This window comes from Hetaerina americana, unplaced genomic scaffold (assembly GCF_022747635.1).
Source record: "Hetaerina americana unplaced genomic scaffold, ioHetAmer1.1.p SCAF_3, whole genome shotgun sequence".
Taxonomy (NCBI): Eukaryota; Metazoa; Arthropoda; class Insecta; order Odonata; family Calopterygidae; genus Hetaerina; species Hetaerina americana.
This window is the reverse complement of record NW_027286874.1, coordinates 25,603,518-25,619,329: the sequence shown is the minus strand read 5'-3', so window position 1 is coordinate 25,619,329 and position 15,812 is coordinate 25,603,518. Positions and strand designations below refer to the sequence as shown.

The 15,812-nt window shown below is 40.8% G+C and overlaps 1 protein-coding gene across 1 annotated transcript in view; it reads left to right on the top strand.

Moving 5' to 3' along the window:
* Nucleotides 1-15,812, top strand: part of sowah (ankyrin repeat domain family member sosondowah) — a 227,134-nt gene that overhangs the window by 56,108 nt on the left and 155,214 nt on the right. The window contains exons 5-6 of the mRNA XM_071587124.1: nucleotides 1,634-1,669; nucleotides 2,755-2,856. Coding sequence (XP_071443225.1) covers nucleotides 1,634-1,669; nucleotides 2,755-2,856 — 138 coding nt within the window. The remainder of the gene's footprint in view (nucleotides 1-1,633; nucleotides 1,670-2,754; nucleotides 2,857-15,812) is intronic.

Below are 15,812 nucleotides of genomic sequence, written 5' to 3'. Positions count from 1 at the left end.
ATTTCGTCGCAGTAACACGGAAGTGTTGAATAACAAGCTTTGACAGCAACAAACAATATAAGAACTCATAAAGAGATCACTCACACGTTATTTCTTGATCATTTCGACGGAATTCAACTCCGTCTTCATCGGCATTAATAGAAGTAATGATTGCTTGTACTTTGACTGAGTCAAGTCTTACTTAAAGAAGGCCTCTGAGAAGGCCGAAAGCTCCAACAATTTACCGTGTGAGTGTTCTTTTAATGTTGCTATTCTATTTGTGTTCTATTGTGCCGTCCCATTATTGTGCTGCTCGTGTGAGTGTTTTCGTATAATCGATATATATATATATATATATATATATATATATATATATATATATATATATATAGATTCTGAAGACGACAGCCGTGCTGTCGAAACGTTAAGTAACAAATTGTGAGTGTCCTTTCTTTGTGTCTCTATATTCTAAAAATCTACATCTGTGTTTTTTATATATCTGTGTGTCGCCGAAGAGCGTTCCATTTCGAAGATATTTTATATATATATATATATATATATATATATATATATATATATATATATCAAGATTGGTAGGATTTTTTAGGGCTCCTCTGAGGGGTTTTAAATTTATTATTTAGTATTATCTCTTTAGTACCAGCCCACTAGTTGTCCAATCATTTGGAAAACCTTTTCAAGTCCTGATTAACTTAAAAGTTGTAAACATGGGCATGCTCACGGTCTACATATAATGTGTTCCATTGACTGGTGAATTTGGAAGCGTATGTCGTTGGTGTTCGTTTTAAATGGTTGAATTGTGTTGTAGTATGAACCGCATTGAGTGTTTCCCAAGAATATGTAATCGTATTTTCGTTATTTTTGTGTATTAATGATGTCTAGCTTGATTAGTCAACAATACGAGTATGTTGCTGTGTTAGCCAAAGAAGTAGACACAATTCAAACCTGGTGTGACATGATCAAATCGCAACACCACTACTATATTGCATTTTCAGCATTTTGAATGATATAAGTTCCTATTACTTCCTTAACCTTTTGTGCCATGCGTATAGCATCACCCCCTAATGCATACTCTAATGCTCTATCGTGACATGAAATGTGAAGATGTAGCTGAAGAGTGATACTGTGGGTCAAAATCCATAAGGATCCCTGACCGATAAGTTATCCATCGATGTCGCTGATTAAGTGAGATGAAGCTCATTATTGTGATAATAAGTTTGTTGTATTTTATGAATCAGTTTTGGCTCGCCATCAGTTACTCTAAGTATTCACGAAACTTCAATGTACCAAAGGACCCATATAAGCCCATAACGCCCATTCTCATATTTCACGTTTAGGCCCTGTCAATAATTTTTCCTTCTTAATGCTTAGACAAATTTCAAAGTCTTGTACTTAGAATTCTCGTAAAATTGAATCGCTTAATCTTTCAAGACCTAAATATAGCGTATAAATGTAATTCCGGTGGTGTTTATGTCAGTATTGTTTGTATACCGCGGAATGTAATTGATTTTTATTTTCACAGTGATCGTAACTCTGTTATTATTTAGCATTAAATCGATGGCAGAATTTTTTATTCCCTTATATATTGCCTTTAATTTATATTCTGTTATAATGTATCTTTTTGTTATTGTTTCAGGGCGTGGTCGACGACGATCGGGTATCGGTAACATCGGTAAGTTAGTGTGTAAATTATACGTTGTAATTTAAATTCCCACTTAAAATGCTTTTTTAAAGGCACATGACATATTGTTAAATGCTCGTCGCTTGGAAATTGAATTCCTGTTTGTTCATTAGTTTCTTGTCAGAGAACAGTTACTTTGAAGTATTGATAGCCGTGAAAGAACTTTCATCGAAAAGGATTGGGAATCTTCAATCTAGTCCCTCTGCAATTGCCAATTGTGGCTTTCTTACTCCATAATTTTGCAGTCAATTAATTCAGTGTTATTGGCTTGATTTTATTTGCACGTTGCAGTAGAGAATTGTATATGTCACCATTCTTAAAAATTGTAATTTAATAATAAATTGAAATTCTTTGACCTAGAGCGTAATAGATATGTACGATATTGTGTAAACATAATCATTAATATAAACTTTGGTTATGATGTAGGGCTATTTCTTTAAAACTTTTTTTTCCATTTCGTTGTCATTTAAAGATTACGTACTATCTAATTGAAATTGAAGGATGTTTTAAACTGCACCGAGTTAATTAGTTAAAAATCTCATAATGGTATTTCAAAGAGTACAGCTTCTAGCGTTTCAGTGAATACGTAAGCGATTGAATAAAGGAAAAATCATAAGGGAAGGGTAGCATCCAATATAACTTTGATGTGGCATTGCATAGCAACTTTGGTTCCATGCTAATTAACTACGCACTGTTTTTAATTTTTTGTTGTGCATTTGCAATGAATTTTCATTCAACCTTCTGTGTGGAACAGTTTTAATTTTTAATTTATGCTTGGTAAATTGTGTGAAATTGTACGTGTGCTTTTAATGTAACTCTCGCAACTATTACCGAAGAATCTTAACAACTTTGGAAATGATAAGTAAATTGATAGATATGCCACCTTGGCCCTTCAAAACGTTTGTTTATACACAACGAAGTGCAGTTATCGTTTAGCAAGCTTTTGTATCCATATTTTAAAACCTTTCTTTAATAATGCAGTGGCGTTGTCGGTACTTATATATTTATGAATAATTTATTATTTTGAATGCACCTCTCAAACGTTTCCTCCTTTTCTCGCCTGAAAAAACAAACAGCTGACACCCAAGTCAAAGGAATGGCTCGTCAGGGCAGCCCAAGGAAACTATCAAGACCTAGCCAAGTTGGCGTCGGAGGACAGTACACTTCCGCGGGTTAAGGTAAGGAAGGAACTAACTGTCTCGCTCATTCCTTCATAACAAAGAAATGCGTCCCTGTCATCCTCCTCAAGCTTCCGAGCGTTCTCCGTAGGGAATGCGGGCAACTTTGGAACCATCGCTATCTTCGCCTTGCACCCTCGCAATGGGGGTTTAGAAGGGAAACAAAGCCCTCTCCCCCACTGTCACCTTTCCCAGGCATCCAGTCCTGCCTCTGCTGCCCCACATCATGTCCACTCCCCTCCCGGGACTGCTACTTACACACACACATCCACGGGGCCCAATACTTCTTCTTCCTCCTCCTCCCTTAAGGCCCTTATGCAAACCATAGCGTGGATGCGAAGGACGGGAGCTACGCGTGAGGGAACCAACCGTCTGAGCTCGATGAATATGCAGCAGACGAAGGCGATGTTAAGGGATTCTCACCCCATATCTCTCTCTCGCTCTCTCTCTCCTCCAATACGGCGACGAAGGGGGGAATAGCGGGGAGGGGGGAGGGAACTTGGGGCAGTGGGTGGGAGAGAGGAATGGCGTTAAGGACGGAGCACGCGGGACTCGAATGGGCGTGCCTCTGGAGTTATGGGTTTTGTTTGGGGCCAGGAGGAACCCAGGAGAGAGGGCGTTGGGTGGTAGGGGAGCTTTTCGCTGCCGATGCTGATGCTGCGGGGGCAGGGTGCGGCGTAGGGAGAGGGTGCGTTGAAATTCTTCCATCCCCCATCCTCAGTGCTCCCGCTTGTCCATCCCAGTCTTCTTTGGACTACCCTCCATCGAGTCCGGCCCTACCCCGCCCGACTGCCATCGTCCTCCCTCTTTTCAGCCCCCAGGGCGGGGAAGGGGGTTGCTGTTTCTTCAACCCCTTCGTCCAGCCACCCCTGGCAGGAATCTATCCTCATTCTCCTCCGTGAAGAGTGGATATCCCTCCGTCCGCCTCCCGTGCAGGGCTTCTCCCCCCCTGGACTCCGTCAACCCGTTCCCATTCCCCTCCCATCACACCCGTTGCCATATTTAGGATGCGGTGGCGACACGAGGTTGGTTCGGATCAGGGGAGGCGGTAGGGTGGAGTAATAGAGAGAGAGGGCAGGGTGGTTTGTGGCAGGAGGAGGAAGATGGAGTGGGGTGGGGAGAAGTTGAGAGAGGAACGACACCAATTACGGAGTCGGTAATTAAATCAACACCCGGGTTAATCAGCTGCGAAGGGATGGTCACGGGAGGGTATTCAGCCGACTGGGGATAAGGGATGGGATAGGGAGAGAGAGGGGGGATGAAGCGGGGGGATAGTGAGGGCGGTAGATGTGTGTGTGTGTCGTGGGAGGGAGAGTTTGAAATGGATGGTCCCCCGCTCCGGTCACCCTGTTGGGCCGCGGCAAAATAAATACTAACTGAATAAATAACCGAGCGCGACGGGTCCAATCCCGCGGTACACCATTCCGCCGCGATGCTCGCTCCAAGCCCGTTAGTCGTATATATCCGAGCGAGGGAGGAAATGTGGAAGGGAGGGTTGGAGGGTAGTGGGGAGAAGAAATGGGGTGAATCCTGGGGAATAGATGGGGAGTGGCCGGCGTCCCGCGAGGAGGGGGGCGAAGAGGGGTGGACGGGATGCGTTAAGGGGCAAGATGCGGAGGGTCAGGCGGTTTTCGGAGTGACCAATGGGATGATGCGGTTAGATTTTCGACTCGCAGCTCTCCCCTCCTCGCACGGCTCCTCTCTCATCTCTTTCGCCCCGTTTTGCCTTTGCCGGCCGTGCCTGCTCCGAACATATTGTGCCACCGGATGGTTTTAATTAATTAATATCAATTCGAAAGTTCAGATGACGAATTGCCCCTGGAGATATCCGGTTCGTGGGCATGGTATCCGAGTAGATTGGGGATTGCGAGGGACGGGGGGGGGGGGTGGGACAGAGAAAAGGGTGTCATCTCTTCCCCCTCTCCACCATGCCTGTCCCTTCCCACGTAAAGAAGCGGTTAGGTCTGAGTCCTGCGAGGGAGCTGGAAGCATCTCATCCCTCTTATCTTCGGTGTGTTCCGTGGGGAACATCAAGACACACTAACTTGCGCCTTGTTAATATTTGGTTTCCTCGGAATGGAGGTATTTGTCCCCTCCGTGGCTGAATAAAGCAGTTGCCTAGCAGTTGGTTGGCTCGTAAGGTGGGAGGATTTCCTAAGATTTATGCGAAACCGTCGACTTTAGTTCACGAGTCCTTTGTGTTAATTCCGTCGCGCCGTTTTAACACGCCGCTTATCATAAATTCTCGTTTTCCTTGTGGGGGTGCCTCCTTGAACTCGTGTTTGTTGTGTTTTACGTCATATATATGTGTACTCCTCTGCTTATATTTATAAGAATGACAAATAGCCCGGGATAAGTAATGTATTTATTCCCATAAAAGTGAATTACAAATGTATCCATAGATATTTTTCTGCATTATGTTATTGACTTCTTCGCTACTGTTGTTTTTATCTTGGTAACCGTCTATATAAACGCTTAATTTAATTAAAATTAGTAATTCTTATTATAAATGCTTATTTGAGAAAAAAATGTGTGTGATATTTCCTTAGGGAAAGAAACTTTTTGAAGTTCTTAGGATTAGGCAGCATAAGTTAAGGATATGCAGAAAAGGATGTAGGGTGGAGAGAAACCCAGCGTCGGTATTAGCCTACTCTTAAATAAAGGCGCCAAGGGGTTCGCAGTTTAACGTCCCATTCGACGGACGGCTTACTCACTCATAGTGCCCTCCACAGAGCACCTCAAGTAGGAATAAGGCCACTGAAAAATATCTGTCGCGGTCGGGTTTCTAACCCAGGCCCTCTGGGGGGAGGCAAGTACGTTAGCCACCGCACCATCCCGATCCCCCCATTTTATTATTCTGTATTCAGTTTGTGATGACAAAACTCTTCAGGAAACATAATGCCTATAAGATCCATCACCCGGAAGCGAATACATTGCTGATACCTATTGCAAAATAATGTTAACTTTCCTAGGAATGCTGTTAAAGGAACATTCATTTTATATAGAAATGTATTACATTTTCAAGAGTGCCTTTTAAAATTTTCTATCGATGAACAGTAGGAATACTGTGTACAAAATGTATAAGCATTTATTCGTAGTTAGCCTAGCCATTAAAATAAGGTTGGCATTCAAATGTTTAGGCATGTTTGCAGAATTGAATTGACGCTTTGAAAATAAGCAGTGAAATAATTTTTATTCCAAAATTTGCATTGTCTGCGAATACGATCTTGAATTTAATTACATTGCTAATGCTTGCAATTATATAGTGAAAATAAATTTATTTCCTAGAGGGTGTAGTAATATCTTGATACCATTCGGGCTTAATAGAAATGCCATAATAGTATTTTATTCAGCACATATACCATAAACATAGTAATCAACCCGAAGGTCGGTTTGGTAGGTGATGGTAGAGTTCACCCAATACGGCGTGTGAAAATCACACATCAGGGTAGGGCGGCCATTTCCCTGTGACGGTTATGGTATTACAAGAAGATCTAGTACCCGAAAAACTCAATAGCTTGGGTTGAGCTGAAGGTGCCCAGGAGGCTTGCCCGGGAATCGAACCAGGGCCCTCCGATCAGTAGTCCATTGCTCTACTCCCTGACTACCACGACATTACCATGTATTATTGAGTATCGTCCAATTACACCACATAGTTGTATTATTATAATATATTTTTTAATTCTAAAAAGAAATGCTTCATGTATTCTCTGTTTTTATTCGAAGACTTAGTCTATCTTGTATAATTTTAGGACAAATTTTGAATTTGAGATTTGCAGATGCAATAGGCTTTATATACATTCATCTACACTCCACCTGGCCAAAGGGCGAACGGCGGGGGCACTAGGACACCAGATTTAGATGGTGTTTCGTGTAAAATTAATCTTGTAAACTCCTATTTTTGACAGCGTGTACCGATTATTTTGTCCGGTATTCCCCCTTTTATTGCTGTCGCAAATAGTTCGTGGAAAAATCGAATACTTGAATCTATCAGTTTGACTGTCTAACTCTCTAATTTTGTTGCCATTGTCTAAAGGTTACCACCCCAGATTCTGTATTCAGTAAAACAAATCGCTCGTATAAGTACTCGATTTATTATCAATTTGTCATCTAATCCGTTGTCAGGTGAAAAGCACAGAAGAATTAATTATGGCATAGATCGCTGTAGCATTTTACTATTATCACGTAAGAGGGTCATCCGGAAAGTAGTACCCGTTCGTGAAATAAAGACACAAAAGTAAATATTAACAAACATAAAAAATTTTATTTGAAAGAGGATACTTTAAACTACTTCTCAACATAATCTCCAAGCAAATTAAGGCATTTGTCATAACGTGTGACAAGTTTCTGTATTCCTGCTGCATAGTCCTTCGCCGCCAGCTCATTGAGATACGCGAGGGACCCATCTTGCACAAATTTTTGCATAATGCAGATGGTGTTTAACAATTTCATGAACAATTGTTCGAGAAACATTGGGAAAATGCTCACAGATGTCATCAATTGTGACGCGCCGATCGTTCCTCACGAATTCGTCAACTGAGCTCACCAGTTGGTCTGTAATGACAGACGGTCTCCCCGAACGCTCATCGTCGTGTGTGTTCCCCCTCCCCATGTTGAAGTTGCGACACCACCGCCGAACAGACGACTCGTCCATTACATTGTCTCCATACACCTCCTTTAATTGGCGATGAATATCACATGGGCGAACGTTTCTTGCATTGAGGAATTTAATCACTGCCCTCACTTCACAACTGGCGGCGTTCTCAATTTTTTTAAACATTGTAAACAATCACAGAAACAACACAGGCAATGCTAGCGTCACGCAACTTGGCTCAGAGAAGGCAGACAAGCCACTGAAGCTATCTGACCTCGTCCAGCGGCTACTCGCGTCGTCAGCACTTCATGCGGCACGAACGGGTACTACTTTCCGGATGACCCTCGTATAATATTCGCTGGAAAGTGCTAACTCTCCCATTAGTGGCCTGATTCGTATCCAACGGCAGCACGTGCATATTACTCTATTCTTTTTTGTTCATTTTAATATGAACTACTGGGTATGCTTTTGAAGTAGAATCTTATTGAAAATCTAGCTTTTATTTTGTGTATGGTATAATTTCTCTTTGCTTAAAGGATATTTATACATTAAGGGTATTTGGCAACTTTGAAAATGTTACTGAAACACCTTTAATTTTGAAGAACGCCCACATTATCTTATCAAATGTACCACAAGCTTCATTATGGCTCGGTATGTCTCATTGAGTGTCAGGAATAAGTAAGTATCTCTATATTTTCATGGACTGTGGTTTGTAAAAACGGAGTAATTCTTTAAAATGCGTGGATATAGGTGAAAAATTGCACACCGGCGAAGAAATTATGATATGATAGTGTCCCTTGGACTCGGTGTTTGGCATTCCTTAATCTCATGTCTTATTCTTTAGACTTATGTAAGTCTTGCTTATTATCACTTCAAATACTGTTTGCTGATAATTTTTTTTGCATACGACTGTACCATCAGAATGTATTATTTTCAAAAGTTTGAAATATGTTCTTCAGCTGTCAGTATTATAAAATACAAGTAAACACTTTCTCCTTCTTATATAGTATATCAGTTTTCAAGCATTAATTACGAAATAACACGGAAAGTATTGGAACTCCACTCTTAATTTTCAGCATTATTTTCATGTACACGTATATGTTGTCAGGGGACCCTAAAGGAAAGAAATACTACTCTGCACTAGCGTAAGTAGGCATTTTAATTTGGATGCAATGAATGGTATTAATTTTGAATCTTTTTCCGTAAATGGCCTTGCATAAATGCCCATTCTGTGCATTGACATAATGTTTTGATCTATAAATTACGCAATTTACTAGTATTGATCGTTCACCTTGATCGTTCTCCATTTTTTTTTCTTAGGAATATGAATAAATTTATTATATCTCACTCTACCTTTTACTTATGCATTGTTATTATTTATTTAGTTGAAAATCCTATACTGAAGGGACTCGGTTTGTATCATGTTGAACTAAATTTTCCACGATTCGGGTGGAAGATAGGAATTAATTTTGTCTTATTCAGGGTCATGCAGTGAAGTTTAATATGGAAGTCATTATTTTTGCCAACCTTCGTAAATATACTTATATTTTAACGCTTTAAGATTACTAAGCAATGTAACACCTCAAAAGTATAACTCTCTGAGGTTAAAAGCTATTTCATGTTAACTGTTTAACCGTGTTGAGTATCTTTCTGTTGTAGGTTTCGGTCTCTCTGGCATTGTGGCAAAAATTAACTGTTATAACTAATAAAAATATCATGGCGGGGCGCCATTAATCTCTGAGCTTACGCCATATGGTTAGGTGCTTGTTTTTCACTTTTCCTGCTTTGGAAGTTATATTTAACCAGTATTACTGCCGTGAAACCTGCTGAATTTGAACGTATGGAGAGGTTTTGACAAGGTTTTTACTCCTGTGATTACTACCTTGATCAAAAATTTCCCGGAATTTATTCAGAAAATTAAAAATACAAGTTTATTCATCTAAATCTATATTGTCCCCTTCAAAGTAATCCCCATCGACTGCAACACACTTATGCCAGCGCTTGATCCAATCCTCGAAACATTTTTTATATTCGGTTTTCGGTATGTCCATCAGTGCTTCCTGCGATTTTTCCATTACTTCCTCTCGGCTGCTAAAACGCGTTCCCCGTAATGGTTTTTTAACTCGATTGAACAGAAAGAAGTCACAGGGAGCCAAATCAGGTGAATTCGGTGGCTGTTGGATGGTATTTGTTGCATTTTTCGTCAAAAAATTACGAATAATGATAGCACTGTGCGACGGTGCGTTATCATGGTGCAAAATCCACGAGTTTTCTGCCCACATTTCTGGTCTCTTTCGGCGAATTGCTTCACGCAAACGTCTCATAACGCCCAAATAATACTCTTTGTTTACTGTCTGGCCTTCTGGCAAAAATTCATGATGCACTACACCGTTGTAATCCATGAAAACCGTCAGCATTGCCTTCTTTTTTGACTGAAAACGACGTGTTTTTTTGGTCTCGGCTCATTTGGTGAACGCCATTCACTTGCCTGATGTCTGGATTGCGTGTCGTACTCATAAACCCACGTCTCGTCTCCAGTAATGATCCTTTTGATGAATGTGGGATCGGATTCAGCCTCGCAAATCATGTCTTTTGCGACGTCAACACGGTCTCTTTTTTGCATGAAATTGAGGTCTTTCGGCACCAACTTTGCTGCTACACGACGGAAACCCAAATCATTAACCACAATGTCTTGGGCGGATCCATAGGCAATGTTCAAGTCCTCCGCTATTTCTCTGATGGTTAATTTGCGGTTATTGACCAACATTTCTTTTACTTTATCAATTTTTTCACCGACTTTCGATGTCGATGGTCTGCCACTGCGTTCATCATCTTCGATTGACTCACGACCACTTCTGAACCGCTCGTGCCACTGGTAAACGACCGTTTTTTTTAGAGAATCGTTGCCGAAACACTTTTCCAACATTTCCAACGTCCGTGCGCCACTAAATCCGTTTTTTACGCAAAATTTAATACAAGTTCGTTGTTGCAAATTTAAATCCATTTCTGAAATTGTAAAAAATCGCCAACACACACAGAGATAGATGTACTCTTGGCTACGTAACTTTTGCAAATGTCAAGTTATGACACTAAGATTTAAAGGGAATATCAACAACAGATGTACCAATTTAACAAAAAAAACAGAACTCAAATCGGAACGATGGGAGCGCCACACGGTGGTTATTCCGGGAACTTTTTGATCAAGGTAGTATATCGGTTTATCATCATTTGACTCCATTATTTGCCTAGGTCACAAATGTTTTGGTCTTGCATTTGTCTATGATGAGTAGATATTGTGATAAACATTTAATGGCTCGCGTTGCCAGGTCAAAAACCTTGGACGATGTAGTAAAGTTAGTGTGCGTCATCATTTTATATTTATGTCGCCAGAGAGAATTTTATCTCCTTTTATTTAAGAATATATATTAGCTCTAATAAATCACTTGACATTTTTCTGAGTGGCCGTCCTGGTCTCTAATATTTCATACGCCAAAAATGTAAAGGTATAATCCTTGGAAGATGTTTCCTCAGAGGTCACCTGTTGCCCCAGGTTTCAATTTACTACGAAGAAGCGTTATGGAGTTCGTCCTAATTCGTTGAATTTAGCCGTTTCTACGGAATGAGTCGTGAAAATAAAATTCTTCCCTCCTCTCTCTCCCTCCGCCCCACGCTCCGACCCTCCTCGCTCTCTCTTTTTCATTCCTCGCCTTATTTGCTCTCTAGAGATATCTTCACCATCTACCAGTCCTCTCTCCCTCCCATCCATTTGTGTATATGCTGCATCATCGCTGGGCGTTTATATTGTATTAATAACGGTCGTCTCCTCCCTCTTCAGTTCAGCATTTCCTCGTAGGCGTTCTCTTTTTCGTTGATAATTGAAATCACCGAATCGAATTGTTCTCGTTATCAAGATCTTCGCCACGATCGCTTGAGTTAATGTCATTCTGGCTTGTATGCATTTGCGTAATTGAGCTAGCTCTCACTCTCTGACATTGGCATGAAAGTACGTGTAGGAAGTTATAAAGAATTGTAAGCTGATTTAATCAAGTCATTTTGCTTATTAGTTGTGCGTTCTTGTATGAAAGAGTGTTCTAATAATTTGGAAATTTTTTACTGACCTAAGTCTTTTTGAGTTGAAATGTTGGATGTTTCGGTATGTTTGAATGTATTTTTCTATTGCTCTTAGAGGCGATTTGCTTATAATCAAGTTTTGGCTTGAAGGCAATCTGGGACGTAAAATGTGGGGGTAAAGGCTAATTCAGGTATATAGCCCGCTATCCTTTTGTTATTCCAAGGAAATAAAAGCATAATTCAAATTTAAGTCACATTACGCATTCACAAAGATTGCATTTGTGTGGCCCCACGGTCGCCGAATCAAAGGATGAATTGCACCAGAAGCAAGTGAGCTAGAGAATATTTTCTCCGTAATCACGTTACTCAGTGTTTGTGCTGTCATAAAGTCATTTCATCAACATTTTACTAGTGTCGAATCTCCACCCATCGGTCTCAGACACCTACCATCTTACCATGGACACTTTCGTTTACATTGTCTCCTAATTCTATTTAATGTAGTTATCCAGTACAAAATTACATCAATTCAAAAAATTTAATGTGTGCAAGAAAGATCTTCTACGTTCTTGTTGGCAATTCTCTCACCAGCACTATCTTACATGTAGGTCTTGGGTACGTTCAAGTATTACTTTACAGTGTTAGTAGCATCGCTCTTATTTCTCACCACATCGGTTCTTCTCTGCTAAGCGTACTACGGTGAGGTATTTCTGCTCCTTCATGGTTTCTAAGTCTCCCTGCCCTAGGCCACACACCCTACATGATGGCTTTCACTGGCTGTAAATTCAAATTCCGACAATGTCTACCTTTCACAGGCATCTCAATCAATTTGTGGGTGCTAAGTGAACTGAATTTCTGGCTGTGCAGTCAGTTTTCGGAATCGGTAGTTGAAGTGTCACACCGTGGTGCCATTCTTTGAGAGAAAGCGGACAAAGTCTGGTTTAAATCACCCTTCTCTTCTCCCAAAAACCCTGGTTACCTTTTTTCTAAATACCTTTTTATGATGGCGGCATTCCAATCACCTCCCTTAATAAGTAATGATATATAACTATTATAATATTGGTGAATTTAGAAGAAAGTTGAACTCATGGAGAACTGAATTCATGATTAGTTAGTATTTTATTCTTCAAATTAGTTAAAGTAATAATTCTGGCATCAATAACGCTTACACGTGTTTCTGTTAAGGGGGCAATAAATCGTTTCTGATTATGAAGAGGGTATTAATTATTTGAGATTTTATAAAAACTTGACCGTTGCCACCAGGACAATCGCCTAATTGCAACGTAATTGTGTAAATAAAATAAAATTCCTATAAAATAAGGCCAAATGCGAATATTTGTAAGTTTATATTGCAACAGTCTAATACATTTACCCGAATTCACTTCGTTAGAAGATGTTAGTCTTCTTTGCGATTCAACTGTTGATATGAGTAAAGAAATATCTTAACCGCATTGCCTTATTTTAATTCAATGTTTATTTTTGTTTTGCCAGGACGCATTATATCTAAGACTGACGCAAGAATCGTGACTTAAGACGTATTTTATCTATTATTCCAAATGATTTGCAGTTTATATAAGAAAACTGGAAGGACAGTCTGCATCCTACGCAAGGGGTATAGAATGACTTTTGTCCTTAGCTGATGTATTCGTTAAAAGTAAACTATAGTGTTGGGAATCGAACTTCCTAAGTGCGCACTTTCTTAACTATAACTCACCCATGACAAATTGTGAAATGATGGTAATATCATGAAGTGGCGCATGAATTTCTTCTGCGCCGCCTTAACATTTAATTTGGCATGTCCTGTGAAGTTCTCATTGAATTTATTTTGTTTTATGAGCACATCCAATATACCCTTTATGCTTTCCTTCCGCTGTTTTTAATTGAGCTGGCGTTTTTGTTATTACTTATTCTAAAGACAATTACGGTTATTATGTCACAAATCACAAAATCAATTTCCTCTCTGCGGGGAACTAATCCCTTGGCTTTTAGAGATGAATAAAGCCGGAAGCTCGAAGCTCAGTTATACGAGGATGTTGCCATTCCAGCTCGTTATTAATTGCCTCGGGGTCGGACAAAAAAACTCCCCGAGGTGATCGTCGGCGTATGCACGTTTATCGCTAAAAACCGTGAGAAGACGCGTTAAACCGACGCTCATTATTCCCTGGTTCGCATTCCGTTTCGCCTCGCCTCAGCTGCGTGAAAAAATATCGACAGGAAGAGATCGCAGCGTTCATTCATCAACGGAACGGGTTCATCCGAAGGCACAATCTGAAAGATTGATTTAAATCCGGACACCAGCGTAATGGCTGAAGACGACCTCTGCCTCGGGAGATCATGGAATTTTGCTCGCCGGCGCTAGTAAAATCTTGGTGTTAATGGTGTAACTGTTTAATCCGACTGTCCTCCAAGATGGCACCCGGCTTCAGACCCCACCATTTTATACCCTGCGTGGCGATTGCGACGCTCGAGACGCTTAATGGAATTCTCGTTTTATACTTCATGCCACCTCATCTTGAGGCAAAAAACTTCCTTTGTTCCGCCGCGCCTCCATTATGGGCCTCGCTCCCTTCGTTCTTCCATCGGCACCACAGCCAATCTTTATTGTCGCGCGGGTAATGCGAACGTTGTGTGCATACACGAGCGCATACAACATAAAAATATTCATACATGGATACGAGATATAGATAAGGACCGTACATCTACAACTACATAATATCCCGCAAGCCGCTGAAAGGGCGTGTGGCGGGGGTGTTAGGTGACCACCCGTAAAAAGGAACAATACCATATGCAAAATCAAAACATGCATGCAAAACTATACCCACAGTGGCGTATACACTCATGCAAAAATCCCTTCATCCCACACGCATGCAAACACGTACACTATCATCCAACAGACATCCAAAACCGTAAGGACCTAAGATTAGGATAAGGATCATGGCGTAAGATAAGGTTAAAGAAGATATAAGGGAAGATCCTTTAATGGGGAAACAGTTCCTTTACGCCATCTTCTGACCAAATGATCGGGGCACTTGTTTGCATATAGCCGCCACAGATTTCTGTGTAAATTATGTTTCCTCGGTAGCTCAAGTGGTTAGACCATCGGTCCGGCAAGTCGAAATATTTTTGAGCTTGTGATCTTCTCAATTTTGCCTCCCTTACTCACCTGTGTTTGACTTTTATATGTGTTCCTATCCATTTACCTTATATCTCTATCCGTGTATGAATATATATATATATATATATATATATATATATATATATATATATATATATGTACACACACATACATACTCATACATACATGCACACACGCATATGTGTGTGTTTGCCTCTCTATATATTTGAATGAGATACTATATTCGCTTCCTCATTCGTGATCTTCAGCTCGCGAGACAGCATCAAATAGGAATGTCTACTTTTTACCGTATTCTCAAGAGATAAAACTTAACGGTAAAGATTTACCGAGGTTTTTTAAGCTGACGCTGTGGTACGCATCATTACACCTCACGCCCTCCCTTGATCCAACTTTTCCTTCCCTCTTATTTTCCTCGTTCAAAAAGACTACCTATTCATTCGCCATTATTTTTGTGTCTCTCGTTGTGTGCGGTTTACCAATCACCCTCTCCCCCTCCAATCACTCGCATGCATATATATATATATATATATATATATATATATATATATATATATATATATATATATATATATACTATATATATATATATACTGTATATATATATATACACACACACACATATGCACACATATATACGTATAAATATCTCTCTTTCACTGGACCTCTCCCGCCCGTTTTCGTTTATTCTCGTTTTTTCATCCTTTTTTTGTTGAAAAAGCTACTATGGCTCAACTTCCTTTAAACTCCTTCTCCTCCACGCAACCCACCCTCAACCCTCCGCAATTCCCCCAAACCCCTGCCCTGCATGCTTCAGCCCTACCCCCCTCTTACGGCCGCGAGGCATGTGTGTGTGTGTATGCCAGTAGCCGGATGATTGGTGTTAAGTATTTTAAAAACACGTCTCAGATGTTGGTGGGAGGAGGCGGAGAGCGAAGAAAAATGTTGCTGGTGGCTCCTTTGCGTTGCGTGTTGGCTCGGGGCGAGATTGGGTCTCATCCCGACAGCGTTCCTCGCCCCCTCCCCCGTCTTTTTACGCCCCCTCCCCCGTCTTTTTACGCCCCCTCCCCCCCACGCTCTCCCTCTCTCTCTTTCTCACCCTCTTCTCTTACTTCGCCCTCCCCCACCATGAACCCCCCAGCTCCCTTCACCCCTCCTCCT